General features: G+C 39.1%; 1 protein-coding gene across 2 annotated transcripts in view; it reads left to right on the forward strand.

Moving 5' to 3' along the window:
- Positions 1-18,645, forward strand: part of NKAIN3 (sodium/potassium transporting ATPase interacting 3) — a 556,541-nt gene that overhangs the window by 384,214 nt on the left and 153,682 nt on the right. For both annotated transcript variants that reach the window (XM_070802589.1, XM_070802588.1), the window contains exon 4: positions 9,159-9,356. In XM_070802589.1, coding sequence (XP_070658690.1) covers positions 9,159-9,356 — 198 coding nt within the window. The remainder of the gene's footprint in view (positions 1-9,158; positions 9,357-18,645) is intronic.

The raw sequence follows: 18,645 nt of genomic DNA on the forward strand, positions 1-18,645 counted from the left end.
AGCAGGTGATATCAGTCTTTGACCTCCCACCTGGATTTGAGTAAAATTCAGACTCTTTTTTTAAAGTTAATTTTTATTGGAGTATAGTTGCTTCACAACATTGTGTTAGTTTCTATTGCATTCAGCAGAGTCAATCAGCTACACATATGTGTGTATATGTGCATATGTGTGTATATATACACATATACCCCCTCTTTTTTGGATTCTTTCCCATTTAGGTGGCCACAGAGCACTAAGTAGGGTTCCCTGATGTATACAGTAGGTTCTTATTAGCTATCTATTCTTTACACAGTATTGTTAGCGTATAATGTCACTCCCAGTCTCCCAATTCATCCACCACCACCCCAGCCTCTATCATAACTTATTCCTGTATCTTCAATCTTTTCTTATACCACTTCTGCGCTCACTTCAGCTTCCCTCCATCTGCGTGGACCCTCAGTCAGTCCCTGGAACACCTAAAACTCTTTGCCATCTCATGAGCTTTGTACTAGCAGTTGTGTTTGCATGTGACACTCTTTCTGCAAATCTTCACATCTTCTGGTTCTTCCTCAAACAACAGGTCTTAGCCTACATATCAACCATCAGAGAGGCCTCCTCTGCCACCTTGTATGAGATAACTCCAGCCTCATCACAGTCACTCTCCATCACATTATTCCCTTTATATTAATTTTTACAATGTATAATTGTCTACTTAATTGTTTACTTTGTTACTTATTTTCTCCACTAGAATATAAGTTCCATGAGGGCAAGAATAAGATCTAATGTTCACTTAAATCCCAGTGCATAGCTCATTTTAGAAACTCCATACATATCCATCTAATAGATGGATGAGACTTCACAACTTCCTGAAGTGGTTCAGTCTAGGGAATTAAGGTCAAGATTGAAGACAAAAAGCCTGATTACTCTTAGCTCTGCCTCTGGCTTCTGATCAATGGTAAACAATGGGAAAGCCCTAGAAGTACCTAGTTGTAAGGATGAAAAATAGAAAATCAAGATGATCCATGTCTGCTCCTCACTCTGCTGTTCTTTATATTCGACACCAGTGGCATAGTCCTAAATAATTATGACATGCTCATGGCTTACAGGAAGTGTTCTTTAAGAAAGCAACAGCAAATGACTAACACTTTCCAATGGAAAACCTTTGAAGTTTATCTCTAAGAGTTGCTTTTAATATAGGAAAATGGCATAGAGTTTTTGATATATTTGAACTGATGCTAAGTCTTTGTATAATGGGCTCCACACACTTAAACCTCTCTACCAAGCACAGTGTTTATCCTTTATTATTAATCTACAGTACTCTTGGAAATATTTGATGCTTCACTGAAAAGAAAATTATTAGAAGTGTAGTACAGTTGTTTTCACTTTTCTAATTCTTATTCTGAGATAAACAGTATTTCAAAAGAAGTTTCAACTGACATGAATTTTATTATATAAATGTAAACTCAAAGCTAACTCTAAAACTGAGCAAAATCGGTTTTCTTAAATACATGTGTACTTCTCTTCAAGGGCACATTTTCACTTCCACATGGGCTGGTTTATGACAAAAGAAAGTGAAAAGACAAAGAGAGTAGATAGCCATACGAAACTGGTTTCAAGGACCCTTTCAGTCACAACTAAGGAGGAAGGGGGAAAAAATGATTATGAATAGTTGGGAGTCCATTTCTAGAAACAGAGAGGATTAGTATTGGAGGAGGAAATGGCAACCCACTCCAGTGTTCTTGCCTGGAGAATCCCAGGGACGGCGGGGCCTGGTGGGCTGCCGTCTATGGGGTCGCACAGAGTCGGACACGACTGAAGCGACTTAGCAGCAGTAGCAGCAGCAGCTAAGATTAAATTAAACACATACCAAAAAAGCAGATAATTAAAAGAACAAAGACTAAGAGAGAGACTAGATCTTTGATCAATGAAAAATTATATAGTGGTCTACTATAATAGGGAGAAGGCAATGGCGACCCACTCCAGTATTCTTGCCTGGAAAATCCCATGGATGGAGGAGCCTGGTGGGCTGCTGTCTATAGGGTCGCACAGAGTCAGACATGACTGAGCGACTTCACTTTCACTTTTCACTTTCATGCATTGGAGAAGGAAATGGCAACCCACTCCAGTGTTCTTGCCTGGAGAATCCCAGGGATGGAGGAGCCTGGTGGGCTGCCATCTATGGGGTCTCACAGAGTCGGACACAATTGAAGCGACTTAGCAGCAGCAGCAGCTACTATAATAGAAAGCGAATATTGAATTTTTCAGGATGTGAACTGGTTCCAATACTGTGACTACACTTACTGCCAATAAAAGTGGGCAGTCATGTCTACCTCATAATGAACATTTCAAAAAATGCTAGAAGGCTTTTTTTCTTAACTTGAGTACTTTAAGAAAATAGGAACAACTTGGAGATTCAAGGTTGAGATGAAAGGGCTTTTAAACATTTAGTATTTAGTTGGGTAGATATTCAGGGAAAAGCAGATGCTCTGAAATAATTTTCTTTTAAGTCATAATCTGGTGAGTGTGAGCAGGTGTATGGATTGACCCTTGTTCTCCTTTTCTACCCTGGAAGCCGGCATCCCATGTTCTTATTACCTGGAGTCCCAACTTCATGAAAAACACCAAATCTCTCTTCTCAATCCCCTCAATTCCTTGAAATCCAATTTTTCACTCCCAGTGCTCTTCTGGCATGTATTTGTAAAGTCCCCATTAGCCCACCAAACAGAAAATTCAATATGTTCTGTTTCGTCTCTGGCTTTACCAACTTCCCTTAAGTTCTTATTCCAGTTGACCTTGACATGCTCTCTTTTCCCAGGTTGTCCTGATACCTCCCAAACCCTTCATCTTTCTTGTCTCTCTCCTTGCTTTCTTTCTCCTTGTTTTACACACTGTCCCTTGGTAATCATATATACTCACATAAATCCAAATACCATTATCTATGTCAATTTTCTTAACCATGGTGTGCTTAAATTCTCAGATAATATTCTGACTCCAAGAAATAGCATTTAAGCAAGAATGTTATTTCCAAGAAATAACAATTAATAACGTGAATTATTTGTCAGTTCAGTCACTCAGTCATGTCCGACTCTTTGCGACCCCATGAATCACAGCATGCCAGGCAGCACGCCAGGCCTCCCTGTCCATCACCAACTCCCGGAGTTCACTCAGACTCACGTCCATCGAGTCAGTGATGCCATCCAGCCATCTCATCCTCTGTCATCCCCTTCTCCTTCTGCACCCAATCCCTCCCAGCATCAGAGTCTTTTCCAATGAGTCAACTCTTCGCATGAGGTAGCCAAAGTACTGGAGTTTCAGCTTTAGCATCTTTCCTTCCAAAGAAATCCCAGGACTGGTCTCCTTCAGAATGGATGGGTTGGGTCTCCTTGCAGTCCAAGGGACTCTCAAGAGTCTTCTCCAACACCACAGTTCAAAAGCATCAATTCTTCGGTGCTCAGCCTTCTTCATAGTCCAACTCTCACATCCATACATGACCACAGGAAAAACCATAGCCTTGACTAGACGGACCTTTGTTGGCAAAGTAATGTCTCTGCTTTTGAATATGCTATCTAGGTTGGACATAACTTTCCTTCCAAGGAGTAAGCGTATTTAATTTCATGGCTGCAGTCACCATCTGCAGTGATTTTGGAGCCCAAAAAAATAAAGTCTGACACTGTTTCCACTGTTTCTCCATCTATTTCCCATGAAGTGATGCGACCAGGTGCCATGATCTTCCTTTTCTGAATGTTGAGCTTTAAGCCAACTTCTTCACTCTCCACTTTCACTTTCATCAAGAGGCTTTTGAGTTCCTCTTCACTTTCTGCCATAAGGGTGGTGTCATCTGCATATCTGAGGTTATTGATATTTCTCCTGGCAATCTTGATTCCAGCTTGTGCTTCTTCCAGCCCAGAGTTTCTCATGATGTACTCTGCATAGAAGTTAAATAAGCAGGGTGACAATATACAGCCTTGACGTATTCCTTTTCCTATTTGGAACCAGTCTGTCGTTCCATGTCCAGTTCTAACTGTTGCTTCCTGACCTGCATACAGATTTCTCAAGAGGCAGGTCAGGTGGTCTGGTATTCCCATCTCTTTCAGAATTGTCCACAGTTTATTGTGATCCGCACAGTCAAAGGCTTTGGCATAGTCAATAAAGCCGAAATAGATGTTTTTCTGGAACTCTCTTGCTTTTTCGATGATCCAGCAGATGTTGGCAATTTGATCTCTGGTTCCTCTGCCTTTTCTAAAACCAGCTTGAACATCAGGAAGTTCACAGTTCACATATTGCTGAAGCCTGGCTTGGAGAATTTTGAGCATTACTTTACTAGCATGTGAGATGAGTGCAATTGTGTGGTAGTTTGAGCATTCTTTGGCATTGCCTTTCTTTGGGATTGGAATGAAATCTGATCTTTTCCAGTCCTGTGGGCACTGCTGAGTTTTCCAAATTTGCTGGCATATTGAGTGCAGCACTTTCACAGCATCATCTCTCAGGATTTGAAATAGCTCAACTGGAATTTCATCACCTCCACTAGCTTTGTTCGTAGTGATGCTTTCTAAGGCCCACTTGACTTCACATTCCAGGATGTCTGGCTCTAGGTCAGTGATCACTTCATCGTGATTATCTGGGTCATGAAGATCTTTTTTGTACAGTTCTTCTGTGTATTCTTGCCACCTCTTCTTAATATCTTCTGCTTCTGTTAGGTCCATACCATTTCTGTCCTTTATCGAGCCCATCTTTGCATGAAATATTCCCTTGGTATCTCTAATTTTCTTGAAGAGATCTCTAGTCTTTCCCATTCTATTGTTTTCCTCTATTTCTTTGCATTGATTGCTGAGGAAGGCTTTCTTATCTCTCCTTGTTATTCTTTGAAGCTCTGCATTCAGATGCTTATATCTTTCCTTTTCTCCTTTGCTTTTCACTTCTCTTCTTTTCACAGCTATTTGTAAGGCCTCCCCAGACAGCCATTTTGCTTTTTTGCATTTCTTTTCCATGGGGATGGTCTTGATCCCTGTCACCTGTACAGCATCATGAACCTCATTCCATAGTTCATCAGGCACTCTATCTATCAGATCTAGGCCCTTAAATCTATTTTTCACTTCCACTGATAATCATAAGGGATTTGATTTAGGTCATACCTGAATGGTCTACTGGTTTTCCCCACTTTCTTCAATTTAATTATTTATAATTATTTTTAATATTATTTTAGCACTTACCTGTGTATTTCAGAACTGACAGTTTTGATATAACCAAAAGTGTCAAAAAAATGAACAATCTTATACATTTTCTGCATTTATTTCTTTGTTTACTTTTCTTTATTTAAAAGTTGCAGTTTTCTGAGTTGCATTTTCTCTGACATGCCTCTCATAGGAAATTGAGTTTATTATGTGTTAAGGTGTTTTTTAATGTTTGAAATCTAACTGCTAAAGGAGATAGAAAGCATACACAAACTTGTAGTAAAATTTTATACCAAATTTAAGTGAGAGGCTTGAATTTTAAATATCACTTGATGCTACTGATGTTCTCATTCAAATTTTATACAGTCATTGCAAAGAATAGTAGAGTTTATAAATATATTATGTGTGTGTGTGTGCATGCTCAATCACTCAATTGTGTCTGACTCTTTGCGACCCCAAGGTCTGTCACCTGCCAGGCTCGTCTACACATGAAATTTTCCAGATATGAATAATGGAGCAGATTGCCACTTCCTTCTCCAGGATGAACCCAAGGATTGAACTTGAGTCTCCTACATTGCAGGCAGTTTCTTTACTGCTGAGCTACCTGGGAAGCCCATAAATATGTTGTAGTCCCAACAAATTGAGAACCACACTGAGACATTTCTATGAGTGTAACAAATATGTATCGTTAGTTCATAAATTCACTTTTTTTTATTTGGGTAAAATAAATTTTAGTCAAAGTCATATTAAAAGGAACTTACAGTCAGTCCTGCATTAGCAAAGGCAAGAGGTAAGGGTAAGAATGCTTAAAGAGTAGAGATTGCTATGAGTTTTGAGATAACACTAATTTATCCTGAACCTAATGAAGTCTATTAAAATCAAAAATAATAGTTCGTCTGCAGTGACCAAGACTAACTCTAAGAGATTAAATCTGATGGCTAGCAAAGAGGGTAGCATGCAGTTTGCCTGCAGGTAAATTGCCTTGCGTGAAACTGAATTCACTAGCGAAAGCAATTATTTTTCTATAATACTTTCCCTCCAGAGGGTAACTGCAAATGATACATATAGCCAACCAACACCTAAAAACAGTATGATGTAAAATGTCTTATTATCCATAAAATGCTGTAACTGTGAAGGTAACTGAATGATATTTGTAGCAAACCAACACCAAAAAAAAAAAAAGAACATGTTTTATTATTGATCTAATCACAGGCATACTTATAATGGTACTTTGAATTGAGTTGAGGAAAATCTAAAACTGTGGAGTAACTGCCTACTAGCGTGAACTGGAAATGTTCTCACCTCACAATGTGGGTATCACATACAGCAGAGCAACGGGTGACAGGGTCCTCCACTGTCCTTGCTCTGGGGGCTCCCACACTGGTTTTCAGGACCAGCCACCTAGAAGTTCAAGAACTTTCCATTTCACACCAGTGTCCTGTAAGTCTGCAGAGTTCCAAACCCAGTGTCTCTTCCTTAGGAGTGTCCTACGCCACTCAGGTAAGGACAGTTCTCTAAGTAGCACAGGGATGTACAGAGCATCATTGTGGGTGCACAATCAGTGGGTGGCCCCTGAGTGGCTGAACAAGAGCCATCTGTGGTACCCATTCAACACGTCCCCCTGGCACTAGTGATGACAAGCTCGCTGGGAGTGGAGGCTGGGAATGGACCCAATCCCTGGCTCCTGGATCCTCCGTTCCCCAGCAGATCTATGTCCCAGTCCACCAACTGTGGTAGGTAGGCGCCCTTGCCCTCTGTCCATCCTCACCCTCCCTCCTTCCTGCTCCACATCAGCAGCTGTAATCTTTACTTTATCTGGGAGCCAAGAGTCTGGTTCCTCATCTGTTCTTTTTAAAGTATTGTTTATGACAAAAACATTATAACCTTAGTCCTTCATAGCTGACACTTTGCAGATATGAAAAGGCTACTCTTGAGGTTTAAACATCTGCACGGGTGTCTCTGTTAGGAGTTTCTGGAAGTCTCTTTTGATAAGGAAAAGTCAAGGCTTGCCTTCTTTGTTCTTTTGCTCGGCTGTGGTGGCATTTTCTGAAAACAACTAAAGAGGGAGGAACTAGCTCCCTTCAGGGTCTGAGGAATTGTAAAGGGTTGGGCAGGGGAACAGAGGAATGGGAAAGCACCACATCACAGCTGAAAGTACAGACCGCATGGGATCGAGTTCTGGGTCTGCCACTATATGCTGTGCTGTGTGCTGTGTCACTCAGTCATGCCTGACTCTTGGTGACCCCGTGGACTGAAGCCCGCCAGGCACCTCTGTCCTTGAAGATTCTCCAGGCAAAAATACTGGGTGGGTTGTCATGCCCTCCTCCAGGGGATCTTCCTAACCCAGGGATTGAACTCAGGTCTCCTGCATTGCAGGAGGATTCTTTACTGTCTGAGCCAGCAGAGAAGCCCAAGAATACTGGAGTGGGTAGCCTATCCCTTCTCAGGGTATCTTCCCAACCCAGAAATGGAACCAGAGTCTCCTGCATTGCAGGTAGATTCTTTACCAGCTAAGCTACCAGGGAAACCCCACCATACATAGGAAGTTCTTTTGATTGATTTATTAATGAGGTTGGGCACTTTATTTTTCCTTTCTGTGACCAACTTTTCTCATCTGCTTTAATTTTTTTTTTTTTTTTATGATTGCTATACAACAACTACCATGAACCTGGTGTCTTAAACAATGGAAGTGTATATTCTCATAGTTCTGGAGGCCAGAAGTCTGAAATCAGTTTCACTGGACTGAAATCAAGATGCTGCCAGGGCCAGGCTCCCCCTGGAGTTTTAGGGATAATCTTCTCTTGTCTCTCCCAGCTTCTGGTGGTGGTCAGCATTCCTGTGGCCACATCGCTCCAATTGTTGCCTCCATGGTCACCCTTTTGTTCTGTTCTTCCTTGTGTCTAGCATCCCTTTGCTTCCCTCTTAAAAGGAAACATGATTGTCTTTAGGGCCCATCAGTTAATCCAGAATAATCCCCCCATTTCATGATCCTTACCACAATCATAGCTACAAAGTCCTATTCTTGCTGTATAAGGTAGAATTCACAGATACCAGGGCGTTGGATATAAATGTGATTTGGGGGGACCATTATTCAACTACTGTAAGTTAGGACGATGATACCTGCATGAACGCATAATATATGGAAAGTGCTTAGAACAATGTCTCGCAGGCAAAAAAACTCTCTCAGTACACGTTACCATGATGGTGATACCAGTGGCAATGGAGCAATAAGAAACCAGAGAAGAAAATTCCAATGTGGACAATATAATTGAAGGGAGGGGTGGGATGAATTGGGAGATTGGAATTGACATATATGCACTACTGATGTTGTTTAAGGGCTTCCCTGGTGGCTCAGAGGTTAAAGCATCTGCCTGCAATGCGGGAGACCTGGATTCGATCCCTGGGTCAGGAAGATCCCCTGGAGAAGGAAATGGCAACCCACTCCAGTATTATTGCCTAGAGAATCCCATGGACGGAGGAGCCTGGTGGGCTACAGTCCACGGGGATGTTGTTTATAAAATAGAGAAGTAATGAGAACCTACTGTATAGCACAGGCAACTCTACTCAATGCTCTGTGGAGACCTAAATGGGAAGGAAATTCAAGGAGGAAGAGATATATGTATACATGTGGCTGAGTCACTTTGGTGTGCAGCAGAAACTGAAACAACACCGTAAATCAACAATAGTCCAATAAAAAAACTAAATAAATAGGCATATGAATTTTTAAACAAATATATCATCTCTGAATTTTCGATGTTGTGCTAACCTTATAGTGTTATCATTCAAAGAATTACATCTCCCCACTGAATAACTATAATCCATATGAAAATAAGCTATTTCGTTCGTATGATACATGCAGTCATGTTAGGTTTGTCTTTCATCATTCTTTACCTGGAATTTAAACCATTTCAGGAATTTCATTCATCCTGAATTCTTCCTAAGGTGAAAGCCGAAGATGTAATGTAATATGTTTGTCTCCTTTCTCTGTCTTGTCTCCTGCCCGCCTAGGATACAGACCTAATGACATTCAACATCTCTGTGCATCGGTCATGGTGGCGGGAACACGGGCCCGGCTGTGTCCGAAGAGTACTGCCCCCGTCAGCCCACGGCATGACGGACGATTACACGTATGTCTCTGTCACCGGCTGTATCGTTGACTTCCAGTACCTGGAGGTCATCCACAGTGCCGTCCAAATCCTACTCTCTGTAAGTATCACATCTGTGTCACTGTCGGATCTGGACTCTCTTTAACGTCATTTTGTATCTAAACCTTCCATCCATGCTCTCCTGGTAGATAATGCCATAGATAAGTACACAGAGAACATCCTTTAAACAATGGAAATAACAGTAATGATGCTAACGTTTGTTATGCTTGATGGCAGTTTATGTCTTTTTCCTCTTGATATCCAGACATTTTTTTAGAACCAGTTAGTTACTGTAGTTTCTAACTTGAGATGCAATCCACATAATTCAGTGGAATAGAATCACTGTCCTCCAGAAATGGTGACTGTCCATTCGGTACCATGGGTTCTTCTCCTAATACATTTCTACTACAGTTACTATTCCTAATGCATTCTTTTACTAATTCTCATTCATTCTAGAGACAGAAGGATGGAAATATGCCCAATGTCTTTTTCAATCTAATAAAACTCATATTTCCAATAATTATTCCTTAAGAAAACAAATTCCTCCAGAGAGTCCTACACATTTTAGTGCCTAAAATCAGTTGTGAGGATACAGTTCCATTGAGAGAAATAGAGAGGAAATGGCTTGAAAAGACCACACAAAGCCTATGTGCTGGGAATTCCTTAAAGATATTTTCTTTCCACCAGACTGCCCCACCCACAGTTTGATCACACTGTGGAATGGAATTAATTTAAGGTATATACCATCATCAAGAAGTCTTTTTCTTTGAGATCCAACAAGGATTTGGTGTTCTTTTGAGTCAATATATGATAGTCATTCTCACAGTGCTTTTCACATGAACCAACCATTCCAGTTCTTCTGTTCCAATGGGTTAGAGTCAGAATAAGAGATTCAGGTTCAATAATAAATAAATAGATGATAGAAGTGTAAGAGGTGTATGTCAATGAAGAATGGATTTGGAATCATTTCCAGAAAGAACTTTAGGAGTCCTTGTAACACTTACTGTAACCATTATCTACTGCTGTCTAACAAACCACTCCAAAATATAATTACAGAAAACAATATCATTATGTTGCTTTGAGTTTTGTGGGTGAGGAATCTGGGCAGTTCTGCTTCATAGGATACTGGCTAGGGTCACTCATGTAAACTTTTCAACCAGGAGCTTTGCTGGGGTTACACTATCCTAGATGTCCTCACTCATATGTCTGGGGCTGGCTGTTGACCCACATTCTCCTCCACATGGCTTGTCTTTTCGAAGAAAACTTGAGAAGCTTTCTTACAGCCAGTGAGCTGGGTTCCAATAAAAGAAGCCCAACATGCAAGCATTTATCTAGCCTCTTCTTGAGAGTAAAGCCTACTAATGTCCCATTGGCTATAGCAAATCATGTGATCAAGCCCAGCATTATTGTGGGAGGGGCCTCTAGAAAGGTGAACATACTAGGAGCCATGGCTCATTTGGAGCCATTAGTGTGCTAGTCTTTTCCTCCTTTACAGAATGTATTAATTATTGTTCTTTAAACCACATATGTTAAGGTCTAAAATAGTATTTTAGAGCATGTTTGAATCATAATTTTCTAGAAAGACTAAAGACTTGAACATAAAACTCCAAAGATCTTTTAGTGTCCTAGTTCAATGAAAAGCAAATTCTACACTGAATTCAAAGAAAGAGGCTGGACCTCAATGATAAGGAATTTTCTTTCAAAGATGTAACAGGGAATCTGATTATTCTTGGTTTCTGTATGTTTGTCATCACTTGTCAATATATGTTTATCAATCTTTCTGTATTCTCTGGTCTTTCTTTACTCTCCTGGAAGTTACCTATGGAATTGTGGCAAAATATATGTTTAAATCTTTGGATTAAAAAAAAAAAAACATGGAGGCAAATTTTCTTTAAAATGTTTTCAACCTACTGTAAGGTGAAACAGTACTCTATCATATTTTAGATTCTAAAGGTTCTTAGTGAATTTTTTAACATTGAAACATTTTTCTAGAATCATTCATATATGAACAGATTCCCCTTCTTTAAAAACATTCACAGAAAATTGCTAAACCATTTTGTGGAGTGATGACATGATTTCCAAGTTTTCATAATGCAGCAGAATGCTGTAGAATCAAAAAGTCGTTTCTCCATAGTAACTCCAATTCAAATGAACAGCAAGGTGTAAGTATTTATTTGATAAGAAACTGAACTGACACATAGAAAACTACATTAGAGAAAAGCACTAAATAAAGTGTATGTTGCCACCTAAAAGTACTTGTCATTCATGAATTAATTCCTCGGCATATTAGTTTACTGAACGTTCAGACCTGTCCACTGCACACATAAGCCTCATTATATTATTCAGCCTTCCAGCAGTAAAAATATTAGCTGCTGATCTCTGACTTTTCTTGTGTAATATACCTGCCAGACAACAATTTCAATATTTTTTTTTTTTTATGTTAAAATGAAAGGTATCCTGACTTTGTCTCACAGCAAAATAACTATGTATTATTGTTGTGGTTGATTGCATATGGTTTTCTTGTATTTTCTATCTATTTCATATGAATATGTTTACAATGATTAGAACTTGGATTTTTTTTAAAAATCCAATGATATGTAAATGCTTCCTGTATCAGTCACTTAGCATGTGCTAAAATGTCAGTCTTATTTCTGGGGAAAAACAAGGGCTGATGGTTGTAAGATTTAACAGCCCGTGCTGCTTGGGTAACTGCTAGACAAACAGGCAAAGGACTCTGAGATGGGGCAGAGTCCCAGGGGCCCTACTGCTTCAAGGGTTACCCTTACAATTGCTGGAGGTGCCAGAATATCTAGAAGTTCACAGATATTGAACTTGAACAGATTCTGAACTCCTCACAGAAGGGAGGAGCCAACAGAGGCAGCTAGGATGGCAGAGGAGGGTTTCAGGGCAGCAGCTCTCTGGCAAGTTGAGATGGAAGTGTTTGAATAATCTACCTATGGTACGTTTCTTCTTCCCACCCCCAACTCTTCATCCACTGGTCACAGTCCACGATGAGACATCTTTCCTCTGAAAGTTCCAGGATAGGTTTATATAGATAATTAGATAGATCAATAATAGATAGATAATTAGATAAATAGATAATTAATTCACTTAATTCAAAGAGATAAAAATCTCTTTGAATTAAGTGCAGTGAAATCTTCCCTCCTGTCCCCACTTGCCTGGATCCCCTCTCTCTGCTCCCCATTGGGCAGCCCAACCCATTTTGTTTTGTTTGTTTGTTTAGGGTTATGCATAGGATTCCAAAGTGTCTATGCAAATATAACAAAATGTGATTCTGTGTTCTTATTTGCCCCACAAAAGACTGCCTATGATATGCACCTCTCTGAAACTTTCCAATTTTTTACTTATTAGATATTTTGGAGCTATTTCCATATCAGCATATCTCTGTTTCATTGTTTATTTTAATGGCCCCCTATTGATGGACACTAGTATTGTTTGACCTCATCTAAATATAATGATTTTGGGTATATATAATATATACAATATATCTAACATATGATATATAGTATAACATAATATCAACTGTGCATCATAATTATCTATTTTGTAACTATCACACAGGTGTTATAGTAAATAGCTGTGTACATGTGTCACTGAGAACATTTCCTAGACCTGCCCAGCTCATGCATCCCCAGGATGTACATTACAGGTGTCCTGCCATATAAGCACACTGTTAATAGAGTTTAACTGAGTCTTTGGTCTGTCTACCTTCCAGAATAAAAGTTCCTTGAAGGATAGAACAGTGTCCTTTTAAATCCTGTTCATTTCCGTGGTCCCAGAGACTAGCAGAGCGATGACACTAAATATTTATGAGTTCTTGTGAATATGAATGAATAAATGACCAACAGACAAGAGATTACAAAGCCTGAAGTAAGTAAACACAACAAGAAGAATTCATTGATCAAGAACTGGCATGGATGAATGCACAGACAAAATGCTGGAGCCAGAGAGAAGATGCTGATCATTTGGAGGCACTCTTACATCTTCGCTATTACTGTACACTTAGTTATTACTAGATACGTCGTCTTAGTGGACTGCCCAGTCCCGAGGTCGACAGGTCAGTAATAGTGAGTATGTAATCTAAGGCACTTTTTAAATTTTAGGATTCCTTATTTGTGGCTAAATAGATCCATATTATATTTATGTTAACTATTGAACAAGGTATTTTAAAGGTGCTAATTTTTATAAATAGTAGACAAATGCTAATCTCTAAACCTTTAAAACTCAACCTTATCTACATCTCGTTAAACTCACCTTGTCTTCAACTCTTTGGAGCTGATTTTATATACATATTGTCTGGAACCCTCACTGTCAAGATATTCTCCTTCATATCTGATAGGTGATGAGTCTCATTCTTTAACGTCTTTGGAGGTTGTCACCAGGATCAGAGCTGGGGATCAGAGCACCCTGAGAATTGGTTTTCCATCATGCCCGTGTTCTTTGCATTGCGTCTATCTAGTCCCGTCATCAGCACTCATCACTATTTTCTGTCTTTCATATCAGACACCTTCAGCTTAAGATAAATGAAAAGTCAAGAGAGAATGGTAAATGATAACAGTAGACCACAAGGTATCCTACAGAATCTGTGTTCTCAAAAGGCTGTGTGAGCACTGGATTTGAGCTCCCTGCATCATACAGCAAGGAGCTCAAATCTCATGCTGTGTGACAGAGGGGAGGGATGGGCTAACAGGTGGGAGGGAGGCTCAAGATAGAGGGACTTGCGAATACCTATGACTGATTCATGTTAATGTATGGCAGAAGCCAACACAACATTGTAAAGCAATTATCCTCCAATTAAAAACAAATAAATTTAAATTAAAAAAAGAAAGTGCAAACAACCAAAAAAGGCTGTGCAAGTATCTATTCCATCTGCTTAGAATACATGGCTTAGTCACAGGAGCTAATAATATTATTGCTAATTCAGTAACGTATGCTCACACAGTATAAGAATTCAAGTCAAATAGTAAGCTTTTGAAATGAGTTCCAATTCCTATCAATTGTATCCCTCCAAAAATGCATGCTAAGTTGCTTTTCAGTCATGTCTGACTCTTTGCAACCCTGTGGACTGTAGCCCACCAGGCTCCTCTGTCCATGGGATTCTCCAGGCAAGAATACTGGAGTGGGTTGCCATGCCCTCCTCCAGGGGATCTTTCCAACCCAGGGATTCAACTTGCATCTCTTATATCTCCTGCATTGGCATGCGGGTTCTTTACCACTAGCATCACCTAGGAAGCCCACTCCCAAAATGCAAATATCATTAAAAGTGAGTTTCCTTGGCCGGGGGGTGGGGGTGGGGGTCTTATTTCTGAGATAACATTTCATTTATTTAACAAACTGTTAGTATATGCTTAGAGCTACTCTGAGTGCTTTGCAAATACGAACTCATTTAATCATCAAAATGTACAAGTGAAAAAAAAAAAATTAGTGTTAGTAGCTAAGTTGTGTCTGACTCTTTGTGACCCTATGGACTGTAGCCCGCCAGGCTCCTCTGTCCATGGGATTTCCCAAGAACACTGGAGTAAGTTTCCATTTCCTCTTCCAAGGGATCTTCCCGACCTAGAGATCAAACCCCTGTCACTTATGTCTCCTACATTGGCAGGTGGGTTCTTTACCACTAGCGCCACCTGGGAAGCCTATTTATGGCTGACTAATACCAATCATATAGATACTTTTAATAGTTTTATCTGTTATAGATATGTGTACAATATTTAGCAAATATTTCAGATTTACAATTCAAATGTAGAAAGACCTCCCATGCCCACTGATAAAACCCTAAGTGGAATTTAAGCAATTCATCATCTATCTTGTCTACATATATATATATATATATCCATGTTTTGAAAACATCTGGGTCCTTATTAGATGTCTGGTCTTACATAAATCTATAGTGAGTGAATGAAGTCGCTCAGTTGTGTCTAACTCTTTGCGACCCCGTGGACTGTAGCCTACCAGGCTTCTCTGTCCATGGGATTCTCCAGCCAAGAATACTGGAGTGGGTTACCATTTCCTTCTCCAGGGGATCTTCCCGGCCCAGGGATCGAACCCCGGTCTCCCGTATTGTAGGCAGATGCTTTAACCTTTGAGCCACCAGGGAAGCCCCTAATGTTATCTGTCACTTGTACACATAGTTATTCAAACCCATAGTTTGAATATGCAAACATTTAAAATTCGTATTCCTCTTATACTATAGCATTCTCCTTAATGGTATGTGTATGATTGGATTTTATTCTGTATGTTAATCAGTCATCACAGACATTTATGTTTCCAAACACAAATTCACATGATTTCCAAACAATACAATTTAGTCTCCGGAGGCCTAAATGCTCATGGTTATCCCAGACATGTTTGCAGGTCTTCATATATTATTACTGCTCTACTAGTTTCAAATAATCTGCCAAATATTGATTATTAAATGCAGAAGTGAGTTATAACATTTGGTAGACTTAAATATGATTTTACCAGAGAAATGTAAAGCTTGATGAGAAATCATATCTAGCACAAAACCATTAATTTAGAAAATCTGAGATATGTTTAATAATTAATCAAGGCAAACATTGTGACTATAGGCTTATGGAGAAATTAGAAACAAGGAAGTTAATTTTAGTGATGCTTACTTAGCGTAATTTAATGTCATTCAGATGTTTACAGAGGTTTCCTCTTTAGCCTTAGGTACGAATAATTATTGAGTTGAAAAAAGGCAGTTTTCATTAAAACAAAAGTTAATTCAAAAACATTTACTGTCTTCCTTTAGAAGACAAAATTTTTTTTTTTTTTTTGGAGTACAAACAAATTTCCTTTGCCTTTTATTTATTTATTTATTTTTAAAAATCTTTTTGTTTTTTTTTTTTTGTTTTTTTTTTCTAATTTTATTTATTTTTAAACTTTACATAATTGTATTAGTTTTGCCAAATATCAAAATGAATCCGCCACAGGTATACATGTGTTCCCCATCCTGAACCCTCCTCCCTCCTCCCTCCCCATACCATCCCTCTGGGTCGTCCCAGTGCACTAGCCCCAAGCATCCAGTATCGTGCATCGAACCTGGACTGGCAACTCGTTTCTTACATGATATTTTACATGTTTCAATACCATTCTCCCAAATCTTCCCACCCTCTCCCTCTCCCACAGAGTCCATAAGATTGTTCTATACATCAGTGTCTCTTTTGCTGTCTCGTACACCGGGTAATTGTTACCATCTTTCTAAATTCCATATATATGCGTTAGTATACTGTATTTATGTTTTTCCTTCTGGCTTACTTCACTCTGTATAATAGGCTCCAGTTTCATCCACCTCATTAGAACTGATTCAAATGTATTCTTTTTAATGGCTGAGTAATACTCCATTGTGTATATGTACCACTGCTTTCTTATCCATTCATCTGCTGATGGACATCTAGGTTGCTTCCATGTCCTGGCTATTATAAACAGTGCTGCGATGAACATTGGGGTACACGTGTCTCTTTCCCTTCTGGTTTCCTTAGTGTGTATGCCCAGCAGTGGGATTGCTGGATCATAAGGCAGTTCTATTTCCAGTTTTTTAAGGAATCTCCACACTGTTCTCCATAGTGGCTGTACTAGTTTGCATTCCCACCAACAGTGTAAGAGGGTTCCCTTTTCTCCACACCCTCTCCAGCATTTATTATTTGTAGACTTTTGGATCGCAGCCATTCCGACTGGTGTGAAATGGTACCTCATAGTGGTTTTGATTTGCATTTCTCTGATAATGAGTGATGTTGAGCATCTTTTCATGTGTTTGTTAGCCATCTGTATGTCTTCTTTGGAGAAATGTCTATTTAGTTCTTTGGCCCATTTTTTGATTGGGTCATTTATTTTTCTGGAGTTGAGCTGTAGGAGTTGCTTGTGTATTTTTGAGATTAGTTGTCGGTTGCTTCATTTGCTATTATTTTCTCCCATTCTGAAGGCTGTCTTTTCACCTTGCTAATAGTTTCCTTTGATGTGCAGAAGCTTTTAAGGTTAATTAGGTCCCATTTGTTTATTTTTGCTTTTATTTCCAATATTCTGGGAGGTAGGTCATAGAGGATCCTGCTGTGATGTATGTCGGAGAGTGTTTTGCCTATGTTCTCCTCTAGGAGTTTTATAGTTTCTGCTCTTACGTTTAGATCTTTAATCCATTTTGAGTTTATTTTTGTGTATGGTGTTAGAAAGTGGTCTAGTTTCATTCTTTTACAAGTGGTTGACCAGTTTTCCCAGCACCACTTGTTAAAGAGATTGTCTTTAATCCATTGTATATTCTTGCCTCCTTTGTCAAAGATAAGGTGTCCATATGTGCGTGGATTTATCTCTGGGCTTTCTATTTTATTCCATTGATCAATATTTCTGTCTTTGTGCCAGTACCATACTGTCTTGATAACTGTGGCTTTGTAGTAGAGCCTGAAGTCAGGTAGGTTGATTCCTCCAGTTCCATTCTTCTTTCTCAAGATCGCTTTGGCTATTTGAGGTTTTTTGTATTTCCATACAAATTGTGAAATTATTTGTTCTAGCTCTGTGAAGAATACTGTTGGTAGCTCGATAGGGATTGCGTTGAATCTATAAATTGCTTTGGGTAGTATACTCATTTTCACTACATTGATTCTTCCAATCCATGAACATGGTATATTTCTCCATCTATTAGTGTCCTCTTTGATTTCTTTCACCAGTGTTTTATAGTTTTCTATATATAGGTCTTTAGTTTCTTTAGGTAGATATATTCCTAAGTATTTTATCCTTTTTGTTGCAATGGTGAATGGAATTGTTTCCTTAATTTCTTTCTGTTTTCTCATTATTAGTGTATAGGAATGCAAGGGATTTCTGTGTGTTGATTTTATATCCTGCAACTTTACTATATTCACTGATTAGCTATAGTAATTTTCTGGTGGAGTCTTTAGGGTTTTCTATGTAGAAGATCATGTCATCTGCAAATAGTGAGAGTTTTACTTCTTCTTTTCCAATTTGGATTCCTTTTATTTCTTTTTCTGCTCTGATTGCTGTGGCCAAAACTTCCAAAACTATGTTGAATAGTAATGGTGAAAGTGGGCACCCTTGTCTTGTTCCTGACTTTAGAGGAAATGCTTTCAATTTTTCACCATTGAGGATAATATTTGCTGTGGGTTTGTCATATATAGCTTTTATTATGTTGAGGTATGTTCCTTCTATTCCTGCTTTCTGGAGAGTTTTTATCATAAATGGATGTTGAATTTTGTCAAAGGCTTTCTCTGCATCTATTGAGATAATCATATGGTTTTTGTTTTTCAATTTGTTAATATGGTGTATTACATTGATTGATTTGCAGATATTGAAGAATCCTTGCATCCCTGGGATAAAGCCCACTT

The sequence above is a fragment of the Bos indicus genome, chromosome 14 (assembly GCF_029378745.1).
Source record: "Bos indicus isolate NIAB-ARS_2022 breed Sahiwal x Tharparkar chromosome 14, NIAB-ARS_B.indTharparkar_mat_pri_1.0, whole genome shotgun sequence".
Lineage (NCBI taxonomy): Eukaryota > Metazoa > Chordata > Mammalia > Artiodactyla > Bovidae > Bos > Bos indicus.